Source organism: Lampris incognitus, chromosome 7 (assembly GCF_029633865.1).
Source record: "Lampris incognitus isolate fLamInc1 chromosome 7, fLamInc1.hap2, whole genome shotgun sequence".
Taxonomy (NCBI): domain Eukaryota; kingdom Metazoa; phylum Chordata; class Actinopteri; order Lampriformes; family Lampridae; genus Lampris; species Lampris incognitus.
Window position 1 is genome coordinate 52,122,019 of NC_079217.1, and position 25,139 is coordinate 52,147,157.

Here is a 25,139-nt window from a genome sequence, read left to right on the forward strand (position 1 = left end):
TCTGAGTTACTATAGCCTGTCAGCTCAAACCAGTCTGGCCATTTTCTGTTGACCCTTCTCATCAATAAGGCATTTCCGTCCACAGAACTGCCTCTCACTGGATTTGTATTTTTGTTTTTCCAACCATTCTGAGTAAACTCTAGAGACTGTTGTGCTTTAAAATCCCAGGAGATCACCAGTTACAGAAATACTCGAACCAGCCTGTCTGGCACCAACAATCATGCCACAGTTGAAGATCCCACCCCCATTTTTGGGGTTTTTCCTGATGGTTAATGTGAGCATTACGAGAAGCTCCTGGCCCGTATCAGCTGATTTTGTGCATCACACTGCTGCCACACGATTGGCTGATGAAATAATTGCATATGCAAGTAGGTGTACAGGTGTTCCTAATAAAGTGATTAGTGAGTGTATGTGTGTCCACTCAACAAAAAGCTAATGGCCTGCCATGAGGGGTGGGATGATTCACACATCTCACGGTTCGATACATCTCACGATTCAGGGCTCATGATTTTGATTTAGTACAATACAGTGGATGCCTCGGGAAGCAAGAGACAAAACACCATCGCAGTTCTCTATTTTGCATTTATTTTAAGAATTAGGGCCCCAACTTTTTGGCATTATCAAGGCACGTATTCAAACGTAATGCAAGTGCAAAGGTTCTAACTACATTTTGTGCCATCTTCTCTTGTTGTGTAACACAATTGTTTAACTTTAAAACCTACTAGAACGACCAAGGCGGTCATTTTGACTGTTTCGGATTTTCAACGTTAAATAACTTTGTAAAAAAAAGATACAGACCTGCCGCTCTCTGAATGCTCCTAAAATTGCATATATCTGCATTAAAGTTAGTATTAGATCAATTGCACAAAAACATATTATGATAAGATCTACCTAAAATGACGATGGGCGGTCAAAATGACCGTGTGTAATTTGTGTGTCATTGTGCGCATCATGTCACTATTTATAACGTGTGTTGGCCATATCATTTCAGGCATATGAGTTTAAATTCTTGGGGTCAACTGTCTAAAGTAACAGGGAGTGCAGGAGAGAGGTGAAGAAGAGAGTGCAGGCAGGGTGGAGTGGGCGGAGAAGAGTGTCAGGAGTGATTTGTGACAGAAGGAGTTGAGGGGAGGTTTACAAGATGGTTGTGAGACCAGCTATGTTATATGGTTTGGAGACAGTGGCACTGACGAAAAGACAGGAGGCGGAGCTGGAGGTGGCAGAGGTGAAGATGCTAAGATTTTCACTGGGAATGACGAAGAAGGAAAGGATTAGGAATGAGTATATTAGAGGGACAGCTCAAGTTGGACGGTCTGGAGACAAAGCAAGAGAAGCAAGATTGAGATGGCTTGGACGTGTGGAGGAGAGATGCTGGGTATATTGGGAGAAGGATGCTGAATATGGAGCTGCCAGGGAAGAGGAAAAGAGGAAGGCCAAAGAGTTGGTTTATGGATGTGGTGAGGGAGGACATGCAGGTGGCTGGTGTGACAGAGGAAGATGCAGAAGACAGGAAGAAACGGAAACAGATGACCCGCTGTGGTAACCCCTAACAGGAGCAGCCGAAAGTAGTAGTAGTAGTTGGCCACATCATTTCCTTCACAACATTCAGTTCTTTTTTTACATTTCACATTTAATAGGCCTTGTTACGTTTGTTAGATTACTAATATGTGTTTTCCGTTTTGTTTTTGTGGTATTATTTCCAACACGTCTGGGTACAGCCGCCGTTTCAGATGCACCATGAGTACCACCGAGGCGTTGCAGTATTTATAGGGGGTTGACAGTGGCCATTTCAAATTGTTGGAAAAATAGTATTGTAATGATCACAGATGTGTAGACTTGCTAGCCCGCTGGCTAACAGGTTGGACCCTTTAGACGACTGCTTAACATAGTTGCCCATGGTGCAGGAGACCCGGGTTCGCGTCCCAGCTGTGGCGGATTCCTGGCTGCCCCCTGAATTCGCTACAGTATTATAGTTGTTAAAATGTTCATTTTGGCGTCAGTCGTTTCCTAACAGACATACTAACACATGCAATGCATTAACATCTCAACTGGGTATATATATCTCGTCAGAATATAGAGTTTAAAAACCGGCGGTCATTTAGACTGCCCATGGTCGTTGAGTGAAAATTGGTTGGAAAATTGGTTGGGAAGAATTGGTCGTAGGAGTGAAATCCCGCTCGTTTCTAGTGTTAATAACACATGATCTCACAAAATGGGGAGGATCTCGACCTGTGACGACCGTATCGAATGATCTGGAATTCGATCCAGCATCGTCCCACCCTTACCTGCCATGCATGCCAACACAAGCACACACACAAATTTTTGTGTCAGTCTTCATAGTCCATGCTGCTAATTTGACATCACATCCAAACTGAGGATGTAAAGCAGATTAGGGAACAATTCACATTTTGTTGAGAGCAAGAAACATTCATAGCATGGACAAACTGAATACGGTGTAGGCCAGTATTGCTGAGCTGACCCACAGAAACAGGTTACAGACCAAAACTGGTAAAAAGCAAGTGTGTGTGTGTGTGTTTATGTATTTTGTGTGACATGGCCTTTTACAAAAGCTGCTGTTATATCGGGTCTAAAAATCTGCTCTTAATTCCTGTAATACCATCTGTAATGCTCTGCTCCCTCTCTCTCTCCCCCTTCTACTCTCTGCCTACTAATGCAATTCTGTGTGCATGTCTGCACCATAAACCAAATCAGTGAAAACCATGCACACACACACACACACACACACACACACACACACACACACACACACACACACACACACACACACACACACACACCTGGTGAGGTTTTGCTCTTATAGCAATAACGAATGAGTCACACGTTTCTGGACTAAAACGACAAATCCCAGCGATTTACCATTTACACATCAGATGACCAGCTCTCTGTGATGCTCTCCTGTTAATCTGCCAGGCTCAACACCACATGTTATCTGCATGTGCATGTGCTGCACTGTCCGCGTCTGAGCCGACAGAGCGTCTGCTCAGTGTTGACGTGCCCAGCAGATGCAGCAAAAGTTAATTTAGCCGCAACACAACACAACACAACACACACACACACAAACACACACACACACACACACACACACACACACTGATTAGATTAAGACTGGAGCCAAACATTCCCTCATACCGCACAGGGGAAATATCATTACAACCAATGTATCTCGAATCAGTATGGATGATCTTGTCCATGCTGGGGGAAAGGGGGCTGGAAGGCGGGGGAGCCAAAGTGAGTGAGAGAGGAGAAATTGTTAAAAGAGGGATGTCTGTGAATGTTTTCATTCATCCGGGTCACGGTTATCCAAAGGAATTGAATCAAGTGCAACTGGACTTGGTATATATCCGTGAAGACGTTTCGCCTCTCATCCAAGAGGCTTCATCAGTTCGTGCCTTTCTGACTAGACCAAGCTAGTCTGACTGGCTGCTGATGAAACTCAGATATTTATCCTCTTTGGAGTCGTTATCAGAGCTATTGATGTCCATGGCTCTTTGTGTTGCGATGTTTAGCAACGCCTGTCGTTATCACAGGTATTGGTATGCGTGGCTCTTTGTGATCTGATGTTAAGCAGCGCCGGTCGTTGCGGGTGTTAGTTTCGACTTCGTTAGTGCTTCATTCAATGGTCATGAGTCGTTGGAGCCGTTAGTGACCGACTGTTGTTCTTGGAGGCTAGACTTCTCGAGTCTCCTGGGTAGAGATGAAAGGACGGCATTGTAAGTGGGAGATAGGTGGTGTGGCAGACCTCCTCCTCTGTTGAGGGATGGTTTTTCCAGTTTCGCATAGATGGCTTCCTTCACCCCTTCAAACCATCTATCTTCCCTGTCCAAAATGTGCTGTCCTCGAAGGAGTGTGTCTTCTTCTTTAGGTGTAGATAGACTGCTGAGTCTTGTCCTGAGGAGTTTGGCCTTCTGTGTTGGGCCATCCGTTTGTGTAGTGGTTGTTTGGTTTCTCCTATGTATAGGTCAGTGCAATCCTCATTGCATTGTACAGCATACCAGATTGCTTTTTTGGGTGTGTGGTACACGGTCTTTGGGATGAACCAGTCTTTGTCGGAGTGTGTTGCTGGGTTTGAAGTATACCGGGATGCTGTGTTTGTTAAAAATTCTCCTGAGTTTCTCGGAGACCCCAGAAACATACGGGATGACTATGTTATTCCTTCTGTTCCTTTTCTCCTCATCGCTCACCCGGTTGGTCTTTTTGGAACGTGCTGCAGTTTTCACAAAGGTCATCCCAAAGACCGTGTACCACACACCCGAAAAAGCAATCTGGTGTATGCTGAACAATGCAGTGAGGATTGCACTGACCTATACATAGGAGAAACCAAACAACCACTACACAAATGGATGGACCAACACAGAAGGCCAAACTCCTCAAGACAAGACTCAGTCAGACTAGCTTGGTCTAGTCAGAAAGGCACGAACTGATGAAGCCTCTTGGATGAGAGGCGAAATGTCTTCACGGATATATACCAAGTCCAATTGCACTTGATTCCATTCCTTTGGATTAAAAGAGGGATGAGAAACAAGAAGAAGAGGGGAATGGAGAGCAGGATGAAAGAGGAAATGTCTCAAGAAAGTACGAGGAGAGGGAATCATCCAGGTCAAGATACGGCTGAGCTGACCAGACGGGAGTTTGGTTAACGGGGGGTGAAACTGCAAGAAAAATGGAAATGGGGGGGGGGATGAAAAAGAGTCAAAAAGAGGAAGTTTAATGTGGAGAGCAATGGACACAGAGCGAATGGGGGAGAGAGCTGAGTGGGGCAGCTGAAACAGAGGGAAATAGAGAAACTCAAATGAATCCATAGAGTATAATCTGTCCATGATAATCTGTTTAAAGAGGCTATGATTAGGGAAGAGATTAAATCCCTGGTGCAAGTCTTAATATGTTTTTCAGGTTTTCAATTATTTTTCTATAACTTCTAGTTTAATGTAAAGAAGACCCAAAGAAATTTTTTTAAGAGTTACCATTGGATATGTGTGGTTGTTTAAAATGTATGTATTTATTCATTTTTTATTTTGATAAACTCTATTGATCCCTGAAGGGAAATTCTTCTCTGCATTTAACCCATCCTAGCTGTGTAGCTAGAGGCAGTGGGCAGCCACCGTGCAGCACCCGGGGACCGACCCCAGTTCGTCTTGCCATACCTCAGTCAGGGGCACAGACAGGAATTAACCCTAACAAGCACGTCTTTTTGATGGTAGGAGGAAACCGGAGTACTCAGAGAAAACCCACCGCAGACACGGGGAGAACATGCAAACTCCACACAGAGGACGACCTGGGATGACCCCCAAGGTTGGACAACCCCGGGGGTTCGAACCCGGGACCTTCTTCCTGTGAGGAAACAGCGCTAACCACTGCACCACCGTGCCGCCCATTTGCTTCAACACACATCTCTCTGACATGAAAGTCAGTCTCTATTTCAAATATTGTATATTAGCCTAGTGTATATATGCCTCTATGCTCAACAACTTTCGCAAGCTTGCAAAGGCTGCCAAACTGCACTTGCCTGATATACTGTTGTCAAGCTACCTAGCTAGCTTATATGAAAGTGAGCCGGTGGTAGCACATGTAAGTAAGCCAAGGGGATAAACTGTTGAATGCACACACATACGATGGAAATTCTAAAGCTCTGCCACTATGTTCCATCCATCCATCCATCCATCCATCCATCCATTATCTGAACCACTTATCCTGCTCTCAGGGTTGTGGGGATGCTGGAGCCTATCCCAGCTGTCATTGGGCGGCAGGTGGGGAGACCCTGGACAGGCCGCCAGGCCATCACAGGGCTGAGAGAGACAGAGACACACACACACACACTCATTCATACCTAGGGACAATTTAGTACGGCCGATTCACCTGAACTACATGTGTTTGGACTGTGGGAGGAAACTCGAGCTCCCGGAGAAAACCCACACAGACATGGGGAGAATATGCAAACTCCACACAGAGGATGACCCGGGACAGCCCACCAAGTTTTGACTGCCCCGAGACTCGAACCCAGGATGTTCTTGCTGTGAGGCAACCGCGCTAACCACTGCACCACCGTGCTGCCCCTGCCACAATGTTTTCTTATTAAATTGGTGACTCAACTTTTAATAGCCTCGCGAAGCCAGCCTAAATCTCGTTAACTCAGCTCAGTTCGCCACAAGCTTTTATTGGGTTTTTCCATCGACACTCTTTAGCCATGGCATGCCATGCAGTACCATGATGAATCGCACACAGACACACACGAGAGTCCCGTGCCAAAGCTGTTCAGGTCCTGACTGTGAGCAGGGCCAAAGTGTGACACCACCCGTTCTCAACTCCACTGTGTCGACGTCACAATGTGTCGTCATTCAAACAAAAGGAAGAGAGAAGGTGCATACATTTAGGATGCCGCTGTGTTTGGCATGCCGTTGTTTTGCTGTTAAATGCTGCGGATTTCATATTTGCTCATCTGCCTCCATTTTGTCATCCAGCTCTATGTCTCATTTATAGAAAGAAAAATACACAGTTAACAGAAACACAGCAGGCACCAGAAGCTCCATCGTTACAAGTAAATACTGTGGGTTTTACATCACCAGCTCAAACCTCCAATGTGGGCGTCCGGGTAGCGTAGCAGTCTATTCCGTTGCCTACCAACACGGGGATCATCGGTTTCGAATCCCCATGTTACCTCTGGCTTGGTTGGACACAATTGGCCGTGTCTGCGGGTGGGAAACTGGATGTGGGTATCTGTCCTGGTCATTGCACTAGCACCTCCTCTGGTCAGTCGAGGCACCTGTTTGGGGGGAACTGGGGGGGAATAGCGTGATCCTCCCACGCACTACGTCCCCTTGGCGAAACTCCTCACAGGTCAGGTGAAAAGAAGCGGCTGGTGACTCCACATGCATCGGAGGAAGCATGTGGTAGTCTGCAGCCCTCCTGGATCTGCAGAGGAGGTGGAGCAGCAACCGGGATGACTTGGAAGAGTGGGGTAAATGGCCAAGTACAATGGCATACAAAGGAATGGGTGCTGATTACAATTGCTCACAACACGGATAAATCGTGCTAAATGGAAAAACCTATTAGTCTTGGAAGGATCCATTGAGGATCAACTGGGCCTGGCCAAAATATGTCAGACCAATCGGTGAACTTCTCAGAGGGTTTAGATGATGACAACAATGAGCAGTGCTGTATTTTGTAAACAAACAACAACAACAACAGCAGCTGCGCTAGGAGACGTTAGCGCTAATGCTACTATAGAATTAGCTTTATCAAAGACTTGGACAAAGATGGCTAGAATCGTGTACAGATGTAATGACTACTTGCATCAACAGACCAGGTAGTGTTACTGTAGTAGTTTTAGCGGTGTTTACGAGCAGACCAGCGTATTTGGAAATGTTGCGCTGCAGTTCTATGTCATGGGGTTTTTGTGGCTCTGATTGACTAAAGGCCGATCCAATCATTTGCAAAGTAATTTTGGTCTATGCCTACTGATGATGCTCTCAATACAAACAATAGGCTACTGAGCCTTGCTAGACCAGAGTAAACAACACAACATTTGTGGAGTGGCTTTGTATGATTGAATCTTTTAACAGAGTTCATGCCGATTCATTCAGATTTCCATGACTTTTCCAAAAACTTTTTCCGAATGTATACTTTTCCATAAGTTTTCCAGGGCCCTGGAAATTGTATTTTCAAATGTACTGACTTTTCCAGGTTTTTCATAGCTGTATGAACCCTGCCGTGTTTAAAACAACAGGTAGGGAGCAGCCCAGTGGCTCACCTGGAAGAGCGTGTACCACATAAGGCTGAGTCCTTACTGCAGCAGCCTGGGTTCGAGTCTCGCCCGGGCCCTTTGCTGCATGTCATCCCCTCTCTCTCCCCTGCCTTTCCTGTCTCTCTCTCTCGATTATCACTATCAAATAAAGGCGGAAAATGCTAAAAAATAAAAAATCTTAAAACAACAGTAGAGCCTGTTGGATCAACTCACTACAGTACATTCTCTCCTGCACCCTTCAACCCCCATCACTGCCCATCTCAGTCTTCCCATTGGGCTAATGACGATACCCAAGGAGAGAGAGAGAGAGAGAGAGAGAGCGGGAGAGAGAGGGGGAGGGGGAGAGAGAGAGAGGACGGGAGGGGAAAAAGAGAGAAGAGGATGGAAGCAGAGACGGAGGGATGGCAGGTGTGAAGAAGGGAGGGAGAAGAGAAGCACAGATGGAGTGAGATGGGGACCGGAGAACAAGCTGATGGAGGTATTACAGAAATAAGGATGAGAGATGGAGGAGGGATGGAGGAAGAGGCATAGCACAACAAAGAAATGGGAAGGCGCTGCTGAAACAACGGGTTTTTATTTTTCCCCTCTTTCCATTTTGAATCTTAAATGTATAGCAGTGATGAGAGGTGGTATTTATAGACTCACTGCCTTGGTAACTGCGGATGTATTTTTAGTGACAATGGTTGTAGGCACTGTGGTAAATGCAACTTTCTTGCTTGTGTGTGTACATATATGGATATGTAGGGTGTGTAGGAATGAGCGCTGGTGATTATGTGTGTGTCCCTGAGGGAGTGAGAGGGTGAAAGAATGAATGAGCGCGAGCAGTGAAAAGGAACAGGAAGGGGGGGGGGGGGCTTGGACAGTGCTAAGAGGTTTGTCGCCTTCCTTTTAATTGCCATGCTAACTCTGCAGTTTGATAGAGTTTATTAATACTTTCTTCAAACACACATTTACCCTCCGTGCGTGCACGCACGCACACACGCATGCACGCACACACACACTACTAACGAGAGTTATGCCTCTAGGGAATGCTCTACCAGTGATTTCCATGTCTATCTTCATTTACTGAACACATCTACTCGTATCCCTACAGGGTTGCCCGGAGCAATGGATCAAAATTGGCAGTTGAGAATGGGAAGGTCACAGGTGGATTAAAGTGGTTTCCCAAATTTTCCGACAAATTTGTTTCCACAGCAGATGGCAATTTTGAGTTATAAAAGCCTCTCCTAAGAGTTGTCAAAGTGAGACAAGATGAGGAAGATAGAGAAAGCTACGACTACTATTACTAAATCAAAATGAGCTCTTCAATTAGAAGGAAAAGAAACAAGCAACTCAGAAAATTTCATTTTCAGGTGTGAGAAACCAATTTGACACAATCATGGTAGGTTTTCTTCTTGCCAGGTTGTGTTAATTCCTGCCTTTCTTACCCTAGCAGCCATTCTGGAGTATAGGGCGTTCTGGTCTTGTGCTGAGCTCATCTTTTCCCTCCTGACCATTTCCTGCAGACCCACGTTGTCATCATCCTGGAAGTACCGCACACGGTTCCCATCAACGTGAGTCTCAATCTGCAACACAAACAGAACAGAGAAGGTTGCAGTCAGGACCATAAGTCCGAGTAAAGGAAAAGTGATGTTGTGTTTTGAACAAATACCCTGACAAAGTGAATTAAAAAAAAAAAATAAAAAAAACAGCAATGACAGTGAGGGTGAGATGAGGGAAAAGTGGAGTGTTAGTGTGTGTCTGTGGCAGTGGTGGTGGAGAAATACAGACAATCAAATTGACAGCAGCACAGACAAAGTAGGAGAAAGAAAAAGAAAAAAGGAGACTGAGCCTCCTCTTATATTCATTAGAGCTCTAAACAGGATTGGAGAGCTCTGTTTACATTATATACATATACACTATCTGTACGTGTGTGTACGTGTGATGTGGTTGATGTAGCAATATCCGGTCACACTGCGTCTCTTCGGAGGTTGAGACAAAGCAGACATCCTGGTCTCACAAACAGATTACACAGCATCACACACACACACACACACACACACACATACACACACACACCACAATAGTTAGATGGATGCTCTAGTCTCGTACGATTGGTGTAACAAATTGAAAAATATATAAAACAAGGTTTAGGAATCTCAGTCTTCGAATTAACCTGCAGTGCAGAAAGTTTGTCTCCCCCTTCTGGCAGTGAGAGTAATTGCTTCTCTTCTTCCTGCGCTCTCCGACGAGGAAAAGCTACACCAGCGGTTATCCGTGTTTGTCCTCATCATCAATCGTTTTCTTTCTTTCTTTCTTTCTTTCTTTCTTTCTTTCTTTCTTTCTTTCTTTTTTATTACTTTAATCCATCCTCTGAGTTTGTTTTTTATCCGGGGCATCAAACACTTTTCTTGGACACTTCTTAGGTTTTTCCGCAATAGCTTCCAAACCCGGAAGCTTTCTGACAGAAGGCCCTGAAGGAAAGCCAATCAGAACGCTTCTGTCCCACAGAGGTTCAGCTCCGGCAAGGCAGTCCCTGCTGGCTGACGTTAAGCGCATCATTACTGGCGCTCCAGCACAGGAGTGTCGCACCAGACACCAGATTTAAATCTCTGGTGTACTGAGAAATACAGAGAGGTTTACCTGGCGGTGATGGGCTTAATCACCACTGTACGAACTCGTCTGGCAAGGCCTTGAATGTCATGGACATTCATTTATATGTAAATGTACAGCGCTTGAGCTTTAATTTGTCATTTTGTGATACGTAGCTATTCGCCCTCGCCTGCCAGGCTATTATTATGACAAATCTATCAGTGAATGAGTTTGAAAAAAAACACAGGGAAAGAGAGAGACTGCGAGAGGAAGAGCTGTTTGACAGTGTTGGCGTGTACAATGAGGCCAGTGTTTAAAGAGCGGTGGATGCTCTAGGAGGGAGGGTGGCAAGAAAAACTGATCTATGAGAAAAGAATGGGAGTTGTGGTGTAAAAAAAAAAATCCTGGAAATCTTCTGATAATCACACCCCTGCCCCCCCCCCACTCCCACCACTCCACCCATTGTTTCAATCTCCCCCCCCTGTATACCAGTTTCTTCTTCCTCCTTCCTCCACGTGGCTCCTGAGGTCCAGAGGGGGCATTAACAGGCCAGGCGCGGCCCGAATGGTCCGTTCTGAACAGAATAACTTCCTGCTCATCCTGCAAGCACCCCGGCACCTGAATCACCAAAACAAAGACAGGCGGATATCATTTTCAGTGGACAACATGCATTTCAGTTTTGACGACACGGAGATTTCAATGTGCTTTTTTCCTTTTTGGATTTTTTTCCCCAATTTTTCTGCCTAATTGTACTCGGCCAATTACTCCACCCCGAGCCTCGCAGTCGTTGCTCCACCCCCTCTGCCAATCCGGGGAGGGCTGCAGACTACCACATGCCTCCTCCGATACATGTGGAGTCGCCAGCCGCTTCTTTTCACCTGACAGTGAGAAGTTTCACCAGGGGATGTAGCGCGTGAGAGGATCATGCTATTCCCCACAGTTCCCCCTCCCCCCCGAACAGGAGCCCCGACCGACCAGAGGAGGCGCTAGTGGAGCGATCAGGACACTCACCCACATCCGGCTTCCCACCCGCAGACACGGCCGATTGTGTCTGTAGGGACGCCCGACCAAGCCGGAGGTAACACGGGGATTCGAACCGCCGATCCCTGTGTTGGTAGGTAACGGAATAGACCGCCACGCCACTCAGACGCCCCCTTCAGTGTGCTTTTTAATAAGAAGAACATGATGGGCTAAAACTGCAGTAAAATACCAGACGAGTTTAATTTACATTATGCTTGTGTTTGTGTTCGGTTTTCTTGTCCTTGTTTTACTTATATGAATTAAAATGTCTGACCCAGACAAAAGCCTCCTGTCCCTGGACTTGTTTAAGTCACTGGAATGCTGATGAAGAAATCTCTTTTTGGATCCATTTTATATTTGACTTTATTCAGCTCATGGACCATTCTCACAAACAGAATGTCAGTTTGCAAGAATGGATGACACAGACACCATTCATACATCCTGTTTAAAAAAGTCTCCGTCCTAATGAAAACACAAACGCACATTCTACTTAACACAACGAAAGCGCTGTCAAGCGCATGCCAAACCAACACGCGGTGGTGACATAAACCTAACCCTAAAGCCATGTTGGCCAATCAGAAGCCTGAAAAGCGGGCGGCGTGAATTCATGTTTGCAGCGGCCTCACCCAGCACTGGTGTGAGAAGATGACGGCACGAACTTGTGTTTGCATCGGCCTCGCCCAGTGCCGTCCATGCGGTGTCTATTTGTCCACGTCTGTGCCTAGGTTTGTTTTGTCTTCGTTTGATGGCGCTGGATCGGCAGGGAGAGATTAGTCTGCCGTGTCCTGTGGGCCCAGGGACCGCGGCCCTGATCAGAGCTGCGCCCAAGGAAGTAACACCAGGGGCAGTCTGACGGGGGATGCGGAAGCGGGGCAGGCTAAGCTAAGTGCTAGCCCATGCAGACCGGCAGTTCCGATAACACCGAAGGCGGTCTGGCGGCGGCCTCGCCTAGCGTTGACTGTGTTTTTGGTGTCGCCGTGTGGAGTGCGGGGAGGTGTGTCGAAGGTGTCTTGCTGGGAGAGCTGGCGCTGGATGATAACTGAATCAGAATGTCTAGCTTGAGATTTTTTTCCTGATGTAAAACTTGCCTCTACACGTTTTTAACCTTGGGACGAGGCATCAGTTCATTGGGAATGATGGGAATGAACCTCAGGAATCAGGAATCAGGAACAGGAATACCTTATTGGTCATTTAACCTTATGTACTTGTGCACATGAAGTGAAATGAAATGCCGTTTCCCCCAGCTCACAGCAGTGCAACATACAGACAAAAACACATTTAAGAACTACAAGAACACACATATTCAAACTACCACATATATCCAAACCAAACCGAATCCTGCGAACAGGCGCCCCGACCGACCACAGGAGGCGCTAGTGCAGTGACCAGGACAAATACCCACGATCAGGACAAAAACGCCAGCCAAGATGACTGTCGGAACCGCCGGTCTACACGGGCTAGCAGTTAGCTTAGCCTGCCCCAATTACACGTCCTGTCAGACCGCCCTCAGGCAGGGGCCGTGGTCCCTGTGGCAACCAGACAAAGCAGACCAAGCCCTCCCAGCCGATCCAGGCCCAGCTCTCCCAGCCAGACACCCTTGAAACACCTCTCCGCACTCCCCACAATGACATCAAAAACACCAGTCAACGCCAGGTGAGGCCGCCGCTGCCCTGGGAGTTATCGGAACTGCCGGTCTGCATGGGCTAGCAGTTAGCTTAGCCTGCCCCGCTTCTACGTCCTGTCAGACCGCCCTCGGTGTTACCTTCTTGGGTGCAGCTCCGGGCAAGGTCGCGGTCCCTGGGCCCACAGCGCAGCAGACCAAGCTCTCGCAGCCGATCCAGCACCAGCTCTCCCAGCCAACAAACGAAGACAAAAATTTAGACACAGACGTGGACAAAGACACTGCACCGAGGGTACTGGGTGAGGCCGCTGTAAATGTTAATTCGCGCCGCCGTCTTCCCACACCGGAAGTGGAAACTCAGCTGCATAAACCTCCAAATACACACACTGGACACACAAACCAGCTGCCTGCCGACAACAAAATTTGGCCATTTCCAAATCAAGATTTAAGGTGATAAAAGAGGGCACACACTGTGTTTTATAAAATCAACACCCATCTCCAGTGGTTCCCTTTTACTAGTAAATATTGTGTTCTTCTCTTGGAGTATTAATAGATATTTTACAATAAAAATATGTAAGAAAGTGTGAACTAAAAGTCAAAATGTGGCGTTCAATGAACACACGGCATTTTGTCAATGGAAAATACCCTACAGTCGCCTAAGTGTCCTCCAACCCAATGACAAAAGAAAAGAAACTGTCTGATTCAACACGTCTTGATGCATGCTCAATAATCCAGGTAAGAAAATCAAAGAAGGTGGAATCAGTTCATCTGGACACAACGTTTATTGACAGATACATTTCATCACTCAACTAAGTGACACCTTCAGTCTAAACTGACTGCAGATATCCCCAACCTTATAAACAATAGAGTACAATACAGACTTGCCTTCTCTGATGTCCTATCCAGGGAAACCACCTTGCCATTGGTTCAGATTTGTGGACGACACCTGGGTTAAAATTAAATCTCAGGATGTACCACATTTCACCGACCACATTAAGTCTGTGGACAACCACATCAAGTTCACCAGGGAGGATGTGAAAAATGACAGGTCAGCCTTCTTAGACTGTGAAACTGCAATTGGTGATGGGGGACATTTGATTGTTGATCTGTACCGCAAACCAACACATATGATCAGTACTTAAGGTTTGACTCTCATCATCCACTGCAGCACAAACTAGGAGTCATCAGGACGCTGTACCACCGAGCTGACAACATCCCCATTGACACATTGGCCGGGGAAGAGGAGAAATCCCACATTAAACAGGCTCTGGTTAAGTGTGGTTATCCTCACTGGGCGTTCGTCAAAGTCAGGAAGACGCCCAAACAGTGCACCAACCGATCGAAAAGAGGAGAAGGACAACAGCTGCCTGAGTGTAAACCAGTGGTGATTCTGTATGTGGTGGGTGTCGGAAAAGCTGAGACGCATATTTTCAAAACACTGCGTCTCAGCTGGTTTCAAACCCCTAAACACGCTGCGCCAGAAGTTGGTCCACCCCAAGGATCAGGTCCCCCGGCACAACAGAGCAATATAGTGTACGCTGTTAAGTACCAGGAGGATTGCTGTGACTTGTACATCGGGGAAAATAAACAGACGCTGGCCAAGAGAATGGCACAACACAGGAGCACTAAGACATCAGGCCAGGACTCCACAGTCTACACCACCTACAGGCCAGTGACCACTCTTTCAGGGATGAGGATGTGCACATCCTTGATACGGAGGAATGATGGTTTGAACAGGGAGTCAAAGAGGGTATCCATGTTAAGAGGGAACGACCAACCCTGAACTGGGGGGGGGGGGGCTAAGAGTACATCTGTCGCCATGATTGCAACTATTCCCAAATCCTCTGTGAATAGTACACATGGCTATCGAAACTCTAGTTAATATGGGCACACCCATATCAGATCATGAAACTGGTCATTGGTTTTGGTCGTTATATATCTGTCGCCATCTTACAATGCTGTGATTGCAACATTCCCTAATCCTCTGTGAATAGTACACATCACCAATGGTCATACCCATATTTGCATATGAAACTGGTCGTTGGTTTCGGTCGTTAGACACTGTATTGTACTGTGTTGTTTATAAGGGGTGGAGATACGTGCAGTCAGTTTAGGGCCCAGACACACAAAACCGATTAGCTGCGATGAAGACCGACTGTTGCGTCGCCTCACGTCACCTACCGTCTGGGCCAAAAAGTAGCACTTGAACACACCAAAAAGACTACAGCCGACGGCCAACCATCAGATACATTCTGCACTGATTCGCTAAGCCGAACAGCCAATCAGAGTGATCTCTCTCACTGACGGGCTCAACCGATTCAACATGCTGAATCGGCTGAAAAGCTAACGACAGGGGTCGGACTAGTGTTGACAGTAATCCAGGCTAGGCTGGCGTTTTGAGCAGATTTGCCGAAAAGCAAAGATCAAATTGACGCCAATTAGACTGGATTACAACCGGATTCCTTGAGAAGAAGAGGTGGAGAAATGAAAACAGGACGGCGTCGTCAAGACAGCATCTACAACTCTAGACTGGAGATCATTAAGGAGAGAGTACAGAAGATAAACAAGAACAGTGCATGGCCAAAACTATGGAGGTGGGGGGTTTACAAACAGCACGCAGCTTTGAATCAACTTGCCCTCAACTTGCCCAGGGTTCAGCTTTCCAGTTAGGGCACAACACAACAACAGGCGGGACATAATGAGCGACCCCACTGTATTATCAATAGCACTCACTCTCAACTACTCTACACAAGGACTGGAGGACCCTCAACTGGTAAATTAAACGCAGTAATAATAAAGAAATAATAATGACATTCAGGCAGCACAGTGGCCCAGTGGTTAGCGCAGTCGCCTCGCAGCAAGAAGGTCCTGGGTTCAAGCCCCAGGGTTGTCCAAGCTTGGGGGTGGTCCCGGGTCATCCTCTGTGGAGTTTGCATGTTCTCCCCGTGTCTGTGTGGGTTTCCTCTGGGTGCTCCGGTTTCCTCCCACGGGCCAAAGACATGTAGGTCAGGCGAATCGGTCGTACTAAATTGTCCCTAGGTGTGAATGTGTGTGTGTTGGCCCTGTGTTGGTCTGGCGGCCTGTAAAGGGTGTTCGCCCCGCCTGCCGCCCAATGACTGCTGAGATAGGCTCTAGCATCCCCGCGACCCTGAGAGCAGGCTAAGCGGTTTGGATAATGGATGGATGGATGGATGGATAATGAAATTCGCTTTGGAAATTTGTGGGAAGTTTCACCTCAACCCTCGGATTTGATTTGTACAGACCTGACCAGGACCAACTCTGGTCTGAACCATAGTGTGCATCCATCTCACCTGCTGCTTCAATGGTTGTGTTTATGAAGTTCAGTGCACTCTGCCCATGTCGGAAATGGGCCCGTGGCATGTGTGTGTGTGTGTGTTATTTGTGTAGAGCAGTCATAAAAGGCATTAACAGCGCCAGTCATCAGAGGTACACCAGCGTGTAGGTGTAAGTGCACACATAACTCTTTGTTGAGTACTACCAAGGCGGAGCATGGCACAAGTCATTTTCCCTCATCTTTCTCTTCCTCTTTCTGACACTCTTTTTCTCCCCATCACCATGGTCAGAGGTGGAGACCTACGCAAGGAGGTTTTTAGCATGCCACAGGGGGTGCACAGTCCTCAGTCGCACTGTCTTTGCCATGACAGGTTGATCTTGGTGGCAAGGGCTTATCCCCTGGACAACCAGTCACCCATCATGACTGCAGGAGGCTGCCGGAGACTCCAGACTGTCGAAGAACCGCCTAATGTGTGCCGCCAAACACGTTGCTTTTCTCTCGGGGTGTGCTCCCCCCGCCTTTGTCTCAATAGGCTTCCCACAAGGCAGCGGGGCAGTGGTTGGCCATAAACAGCCTCTGGGGACCATCTCCTACCAAGTTTGCCTGAGGCCGCGAGGCGCCCAGTTACCATGTGTGGCCACGAGGAGGCCTGGCAGGGGTCTACGTACTGGCGGGGGAAGTCTGACGCACCGGGCTGCTCCCTTGTTCACCACAAGGGCTAGCCAGCAGCAGCAAGCGGTAAGCGAGAGGTCAGAAAAGCAGGCGGTAAGCAAGCATGCATCTTTCCTCTAACTACTGCACTAGACGCATCACATCACCCTGTGCGAAGCACACACACTCACACACCCCATCGCTTCTCATCTCATCTCTTCTCCCCATCACTTAAACACACAGGCACAGACAAACAAACAGAAAAAGACACACTCTGAGTGACCCTCGGTAGTGCCGTACGACCGTCACACCAAGACATTTGTTTCTCATTATGTTCCTCAGCAAGGCCAGTCTGGAGTGGTACCTACGCAAACAGTCGAGTACAAGGTGGGTGGAAAGGAATTCCAACAAACAAATGCCTTTTTAAAGCAATAACACGACACAACAGGAGCCAAGTCACTCCGTTGTATATTTGGCTTCATTTGAAGATAAGTGTGTACATGTAAGAGCCTAATAAAAATGATGCTAAAAGCTCCGGTAACCTGCTGCCCGTCTGTTTTTGTGTGCAGGAGTTTGTGCGCACGCATGCCTAATACAGTGATTAAACAGGCCTGGCTGCGTCGATCAGGACCCCGACGAGGGGAAGGGAGCGAGGGGGAAGAGCCAGACGATAAATCTGATGCAGAAGGATCCTATGACTCTGTGGATTGGGCTTGGGAGAGTGTGTCCAAGTGTCAAATCAGAGGAATATGTGTATGTCCGCATCAATTAACGAGTGCGTATGTGTGTTTACATGTGTGTGATTTGAGAGGGCATTTAAACGTGTCTTATTTAGGACTGTTTATCTGGGCCCGTCAGTGTGCGGTATCTTAATGGGTGCATATCGATGTGTGTGTGTGTTTGTGTGTTTGATATAAATCTGTGAGAAGAAGAACCGTGTGCAGCTATCAAGACAGGGCAAAATAACTCGTGCAAGACAGGACGTGTTTAGAGAGGGAGGGAAGGAGATGGAAACGGAGGGAGAGATAGACTAAAAAACTACGTGGGAGAACGGGGGTATTGGAACAGAGGAAATATCTTTTTTGGGAGGGAAAAAAAAGGAAAACGTCCATCTATGTATCTAGTTAGCCATCATCCGGAGAGCTCTGCCTCTCTCTATCCTTCCTTCTCATAGTAATATTCATACTAACATCTTATATACTCGTACTGAGACATCTGAACTGGCAGACAATATCAAAAGTCATATTCCGGCAACGCTCCCCACTTTCCGCCTAATTAGTCGGGTCTGTTTTTTTAAATGATTGGGTTATTTTGCTGTTGATTTCGTTACAGAAACATGCACACTCCATAGCCAGTCATTCATTTTACCGCTCCAATCGAGGTCGAGAACAGTCCTACACATTTCCTCTCATCAATAATCTTTAATCAGCCGTGAGACTGTTGATCATGGACAGATTTAGGGGTTTTTTTGGGGGGAGGTTTGTGCCTTTGGTAAATCAGAGGCGATGGCATGTTCGCACAGCTGTTCATGTGGTAGCTGGACCAGCGTGTCTGGCACCGACCTTTACTCGGGGTCATTTGCTTGCCTGTTTTGATGCCCATTATACAATCAGTTATTCCAGCCACTCAGTCCGATTGGTCCAACATATGCTCCGGCCATGCTTGTCCTTCCTATCAAGTGTAGCTAGCCAGGCGTCACTGATGGCTATGCGAACTCTTGTGGTAAGCACAGTTAGCAAGAGTTGCCTTCCTTGTTTTCTTGGCTCATATTTTTTAATTTAAAGAAAACACCTCAGTGAGGCATTGGCAACTGACCTTAGCCCTATCTTGTATCAGCTATATTTACCTCGTACCCAAAGAAATGGTAATAAATAAATGACTTTTTTTTCAAGATTATTATTATTATTATATGATTGCAATATTATTATTATTAATTATTAATAAACCTAATTAATCAATTAAATAAATTAATACATAATAAATTAATAAATTAAGTTTATTAATAATAATAATTATTATTATTATATTAATGCAATATATTATTGCATTATTGCAACAGACTGTTGGGATAGGCTCCAGCATCCCCGCGACCCTGAGAGCAGGATAAGCGGTTTGGATAATGGATGGATGGACGTAACAGTCAGTAACGATATCAACGTCAGTCGTGCATCTGTGGAGGGATTTGTGTACTTTTTTAAACTGGGATGTCATTCCCATGTGGAGCATCCTCCTACCTGCTTTGACTTGGCTGCTTCTCTTTCTTTTTGTCGGGCGCTGTGGTTCTCCTTGGCTTTACGAGCACACTCCATCTGGGATTTCAGTTTCTCTATCAGCGCCTGAAACACACAAACACTCAAAGATTTTAATCCTATAAGCACAAGGAATGTTTACTTCTCACTTGCACACACAAAAGTCAGCAGTGACCGGTTCTGGGAATCTAAGTCAATAATCACGTTCAAGTGTATTTTTGTTATTTTGTTTTTCTTTCTTTTGTGAACATAGTGAGTGTTGGTGAGTACCCATCTTGTATACTTGAGTACGTGTGCATGTGCGTGCATATGCGCGCGTGATATCTACCAGACACTCGTCAGCTAAAAGCCACTAAGGCTGGACACTGTCAAGGGAGACACTATAGAGGACATAGAGAAAAACATCCCCCCTCACACCCTCACACACACAAGGCATGCACGTGTCAGCACACACACACACACACACACACCACTTAAGCCTGTCTGCAATGACAGATGTTGATGGCTTTCCTCTATAGAAGTGGTACCCAAACACCGGATCAGGAACCGGCACCGGGCACCAAAGCATTTATTACCGGGCCGCGAGGAATTGATATGATTCGGAAAAAAAACCAAAAAAAACCTGAATAATAAACATAACATGATAGGCTATTTGTGCGGTAATTACATTGAATATGGCATGGTGTGTCTGTGCTGCACCTTTCTTCATCATACCCTGTCACACCACAACTGCATGAGGATGCTGATGTTGAACTTGAGTGATGCAACACACGCGAGGTCATCAGTCGGTCATCAGTGGGTCATCACCCACTTACCTACTCGATGTGGGTCTTGCAACCAGCTAGCTACCATGAGTAAAACAAACAAACGCTGCTTGGAGGAGGTCGGGGAAGTAAAGGTCTAGCGATGATAACACAGAGACAGCAGAGGCCGACACTGCAAAACAATCAAGCTTCCTCCAAAGGGAAATAAGATGAGTTGTAGCTAAAATATGGCTTTTATTGCGACCAACGACTCGCATGTCATGACCACCTTGTTGCAGCCAAACAAGCACAGGGCTCCTGCTCATTCAGTGATAGTGGTGAGTTGCAATGTTTTTAATATGTTCACGTGAGGAAAATATGCAGTGTTTGATATCCAAATGTTGCTGTTGTAATGCTACTGACATATAAACCTATATTCTGGTTGTGATTAACCCCCCCCCCCCCCAGCCGATCCACAAGAATATTGTCAACATTAAACCGGTCCGTTGTGTAAAAAAGGTTGGGGACCCCTACTCTATAGGATATGACAGCCAAGTGCTTCTCTATTAAAGACCTTTTAACTCAGGAAAACATACTATATATATGTATATATATAAAACGCTGTGTCAATCTGATATTCAGTATTCCCTTTTGTGTGTGTGTGTGTGTGTGTGTGTGTGTGTGTGTGTGTGTGTGTGTGTGTGTGTGTGTGTATCAGTAAACACTATAAAAACAACCACCTCCCTAAACAGAAAACCACAGATACATCCTGATAAAACCAAGCTGGTTCAAATCAGAAGTAGAGAACCTATTTGCTTTAACTTATCATTATGAAGTGAATGTTGACTGCACAGATAAAGGGCTATAGAATAATGACACCAGGGCGCCCAGGTAGCGCAGTGGTCTATTCCGTTGCCTACCAACACGGGGTTTGGCGGTTCAAATCCTCGTGTCACCTCCGGCTTGGTCGGGTGTCTCTACAGACACAACTGGCCATGTCTGCGAGCGGGAAGCAGGATGTGAAGAGAAGGGTAATTGGCCAAGTACAATTGGGGAAGGGGGAAGGGGGTAAATAATGACACCATCGGCATTTAGATTTCTTCCCTATAAACTTCATTTTCACCTTGCGATTCTGTCTGCCACCGGGTACGATTTTCCCTGGCAAATCCATTTAAGGCGCAGGAAGTGTGTCAACACCCAGCGGCGAGCTATGCAATGGCGGATGGTGGAACAACTGCAGTAACTGAAGAAACTCTACCCGGCAAAAGAAAAAGAACCCAGTTGACGAAGGAGGCCAAAAAGGCGAAGAGGGACAGTTCTAGAAGACGAGATAAAACAAGAGCGAACCTGGGACAGGCATTCACTCGACTGAGAGAGCTCCAAGACTTGAGAAGGTTCCAAACCGACTCTCATTGGGCATTCTTTCTACTGGATCAGAAAGTAACACAACCTGCCTACTTATTAACAACACCGGATGTTTCACTCTGCCTTCATCATAGCATTGAGATCGGGGTTTCTAGTTCAAATTGGAATTCTTACAATGGCCAGGCTACTAATAAACAGAAAGCGGTCTGGTTGTCTTTGTGACAGCGGCACAAACAATAACACCACTTGGAAATGCTGGGGGGGGGGGTTGAAAAGTTATCTAATTCCACTTTAAATAACACCTGACTAAGTGATACACAGTTCAGCACATGAATCAACTGGTGACGCCACCGAGAGGGTTGTCTACGTCTAGACCAGAAAAAGGGAGGAGGACCTTGTGGACACCAACCGCACACTGGAGAATTTTGCAGGGATAGTAGTTCATATTTAACTTTCTTCTCACAACAACCCCCGTCCCAGATGTGACCAGTTGTGAGAAGAGGAAAACTTACCGTGTTACCCATGATCTCTGCCTTCACCAGCTTGGCTCCCAGCTTGTTCATCTCCTCATCTGTCAGCAGTGGAACCTCTTCTTCCTCCTCCTCTTCCTCCTCCTCACTTTCACTTTCACTCCTTGGTATAGAAGACAGGGAGAGAAGTGCGAGAGGCAGGAAAGAAGTGAGACGGTGGAGGTTCAAGCACCAAATGTCTCTCAGAAAAGCTCAGAAAATGTATGAACTTTTGGGCCTGAAAAATGTTAACTGAAAAATATTATCCATCCTGTGTTGAAATGTAAGCGTTTTCTCACATACACGAAATTCACACCATGAGAAATACACATTAACCCAGGCTTAAGATCTGTCCAATGCTTCCCAACCCCAACTTAGGGTCACCTGACTCACACACTTGACATCATCCAAAATACTAGGGAAGGGTACTGAAACCCGGTATTAAACAGGGACTGGTGCTAAATTATTAAAGACCATAGTATTGGGGGCATCCGGGTAGCACAGCAGTCTATTCCATTGCCTACCAATACAGGAATCGCCAGTTCGAAACCCCATGTTCAAGGGGTGCAACAAGGGGGGGTGCAGAGGGTACAATGCACACAGGCGCCACATCAGCGGGGGCGCCAAAAGACCATACGCAAAAAAGAAAATATTATAATTAAAAAATATAACATGTAACTATATATATTCTAATCCAAAATTCTCATGTAAGTAATAATATTTATAAATATTAAACTTTTAAGAAAAAAATTGGCCTATAACCAGATATTGTTTACTGTACACTGTAAACTGTAGGTATGTGTCCTGGTTGCTGCACTCAGCGCCTCCTCTGGTCGGTCGGGGCGCCTTTACGGAGGGGGGGGACTGGGGGGAATAGCGTGCTCCTGGTGATCCTTTGCCCATGGTGAAACTCCTCACTGTCAGGTGAAAAGAAGCAGCTGGCGACTCCACATGTATCGGAGGAGGCATGTGGTAGTCTGCAGCCCTCCCCTGGCTCAGCAGAGGGGGTGCGGCAGCGACTGGGACGGCTCAGAAGAGTGGGGTAAGTGGCCGGATACAACTGGGGAGAAACGGGGGGGAATTGAACTGATAAGAGTACCGTTAATGTACCGGATCTATAAGCAGTATCGGTAAGAGCAGTGGTACCGCTAAAACCTAAACGATACCCATCCCTACAAAATACACACTCACATACACACAAGTGAGAATCACCAGGCCAGTGACAGTCCAGAGACCAATTTAATAGTTATATTAAGTGTGGGATTTTTGTGTCCTTAACATGCCTCGGTGTTTGTTCTTTGCTATCCGTGCACTCTGGAGTTCACTGGCTCTCCAGCTGAACAGCAGGCTGGGAAGCACTGTTCTTGGCCATTAGGCCGCTCATAGCCTCATTTCCTTTGCTGCGAGACAGTAGACTCATTTCACGCTGCTGGAGTTGTTGGACGCCGGTTTACTGAAGCAACTTCGCCTAATGAGTCAAATCAGAGAACAACTACGCAGGCCGTACCGAGCCTTTGTACTTTCCCATATGGACTATTGTACTGAGATATGGTCTAACAGAGCACAACAAGGTAAACATTAACTTCAGACACGTGATCGCTTGACTTTCAGTTGAATTTCCCAGTCCCGAACGGATCCCAGGGAGAGGGGGATTAACATTTTCGGGTGTTTGCGGACTAAATTCTCCCTCCTATGAGACAGCGGGCACATTTTGTCATGTTGCTGAGCTTTTAGGCACCAGATGCACCATAACATCCAATTGAGAGAGAGGGAGAGAGAAGAAAGAGAGAGAGAGAAAAAACACAGAAAAGATGGATACACAGAGAGAAACTATTACAAGGCTGTAAAGAATAGTGAGGCAGAGAATTAAGGGGATATGGGTACGCAACTGGATAATGTCAGTGAGTAACATTGCGTGTTTTTTTTTTTTTTGCTTTTTTTTTTTGAAGAGCCGATAACCAGTGCTTTATCAAAACTGAACGAAAAAAAGGCAGAGTTGAAAAAATAAATTATGATTAAAGAACACTATGACGGGAGAATTGCCTTGGGAGTCATTTAAAATTTTGGATGGAGATATGGAAAACTCGGGCAAAGAACCAGGCCAAGGGTAGACCATGTATGTGTGTGTGTATCTCGAGTACTAAATATAGCTAGCTCCTCAGACACGAAGAATAATGAGTATAAATGAGTTAAAGGCACAACGCTGCGCTAATCAGGGGGCTGCGTGGGCTCTCGTATCTCAAACCAGATGAACACATCTGACCCCCTGAAACTAATCAAGTACGATGTGAAAAACACAGCCAAGTTTTACAGAGCAGACTGATGCGAGGGGGAAAATAATCTCTGATGGAGCATGTAGTATGAGCTTTCTACATGAGGTGACACGTGTTTGGTGGACACTTTTATCCACAGTGCCTTACAGAGATGCTCACATTTGCATGTTTTTATAATGGATGTGATGCCAAAGAAATTGAGCCCCCTCACACCGACAGTGCTGTAACGAAACAACCTTGACTACCAATCCCATCCATCCGTCCATTATCCAAGCCGCTTATCCAAACTGCGGTCACGGGGATGCTGGAGCCTATCCCAGCAGTCGACCCCCAAGGTTGGACTACCCCGGGGCTTGAACCCAGGACTTTCTTGCTGTGAGGCTACCATACTAACCACTGCACCACCGTGCCGCCCGCCCTTGACTAATTCTTATAAATTCTTTGGGGATTAGGTGGGGATAGATGAGACTATTGTGATGTGTTTAGACCATAAAATAAGAAAAATGGCACTTTAGAATAAGGCATACTTTATAAAGTGTTCATAAGTGGTTACTAATTACTGTATTAATGTTAATAACTCATTCATTGATCTATTATAAATCAATAATAAGCTGTTGAAATGCCTTGAGAAAATTACTTTTTGGTAGAGCTGCACGATACTGGAAAAAACTCACATTGCGATTTTTTTTTCTGCACTACATATTGCAATCTGAAGAAATACAGGAATTTTTACCAGATGACTTGTAAAGCTTTATTTGGAAAGAATTAATCAGTCTTGAATGATTGGGGTGATTTTGCATAGAATATAAAAATAATTTTTAGAAAAGCTGAATTGTAGAGATTTTGGTTTTTGTTGGAGAGTAGAGTGTAAATATGTGGCCATCCTACCTACCGTGCTAGCTGAAAATTTCTGTGCAGTGTGCACGCATGGCACACAGCAGGCAGAGAAGGATCAAGTGGACAAAAGCGCATCCTGCTATGGGTTGGAAATAAACGCTTCAAAATACGCACGGCCCAAAATTCATAACATGTAGTCTGCACTTCACCAAAAACAATGAATGAGAGAAGAAAAACCCCTCCTGG

At 46.1% G+C, this 25,139-nt stretch overlaps 1 protein-coding gene across 1 annotated transcript in view; it reads right to left on the bottom strand.

The window, feature by feature from the left end:
- cwf19l2 (CWF19 like cell cycle control factor 2) overlaps nucleotides 1–25,139 on the bottom strand; it is a 61,914-nt gene that overhangs the window by 10,004 nt on the left and 26,771 nt on the right. The window contains exons 10-13 of the mRNA XM_056283594.1: nucleotides 21,787–21,907; nucleotides 19,152–19,253; nucleotides 10,820–10,948; nucleotides 9,187–9,324 (exon numbers count right to left, since the gene is read on the bottom strand). Coding sequence (XP_056139569.1) covers nucleotides 9,187–9,324; nucleotides 10,820–10,948; nucleotides 19,152–19,253; nucleotides 21,787–21,907 — 490 coding nt within the window. The remainder of the gene's footprint in view (nucleotides 1–9,186; nucleotides 9,325–10,819; nucleotides 10,949–19,151; nucleotides 19,254–21,786; nucleotides 21,908–25,139) is intronic.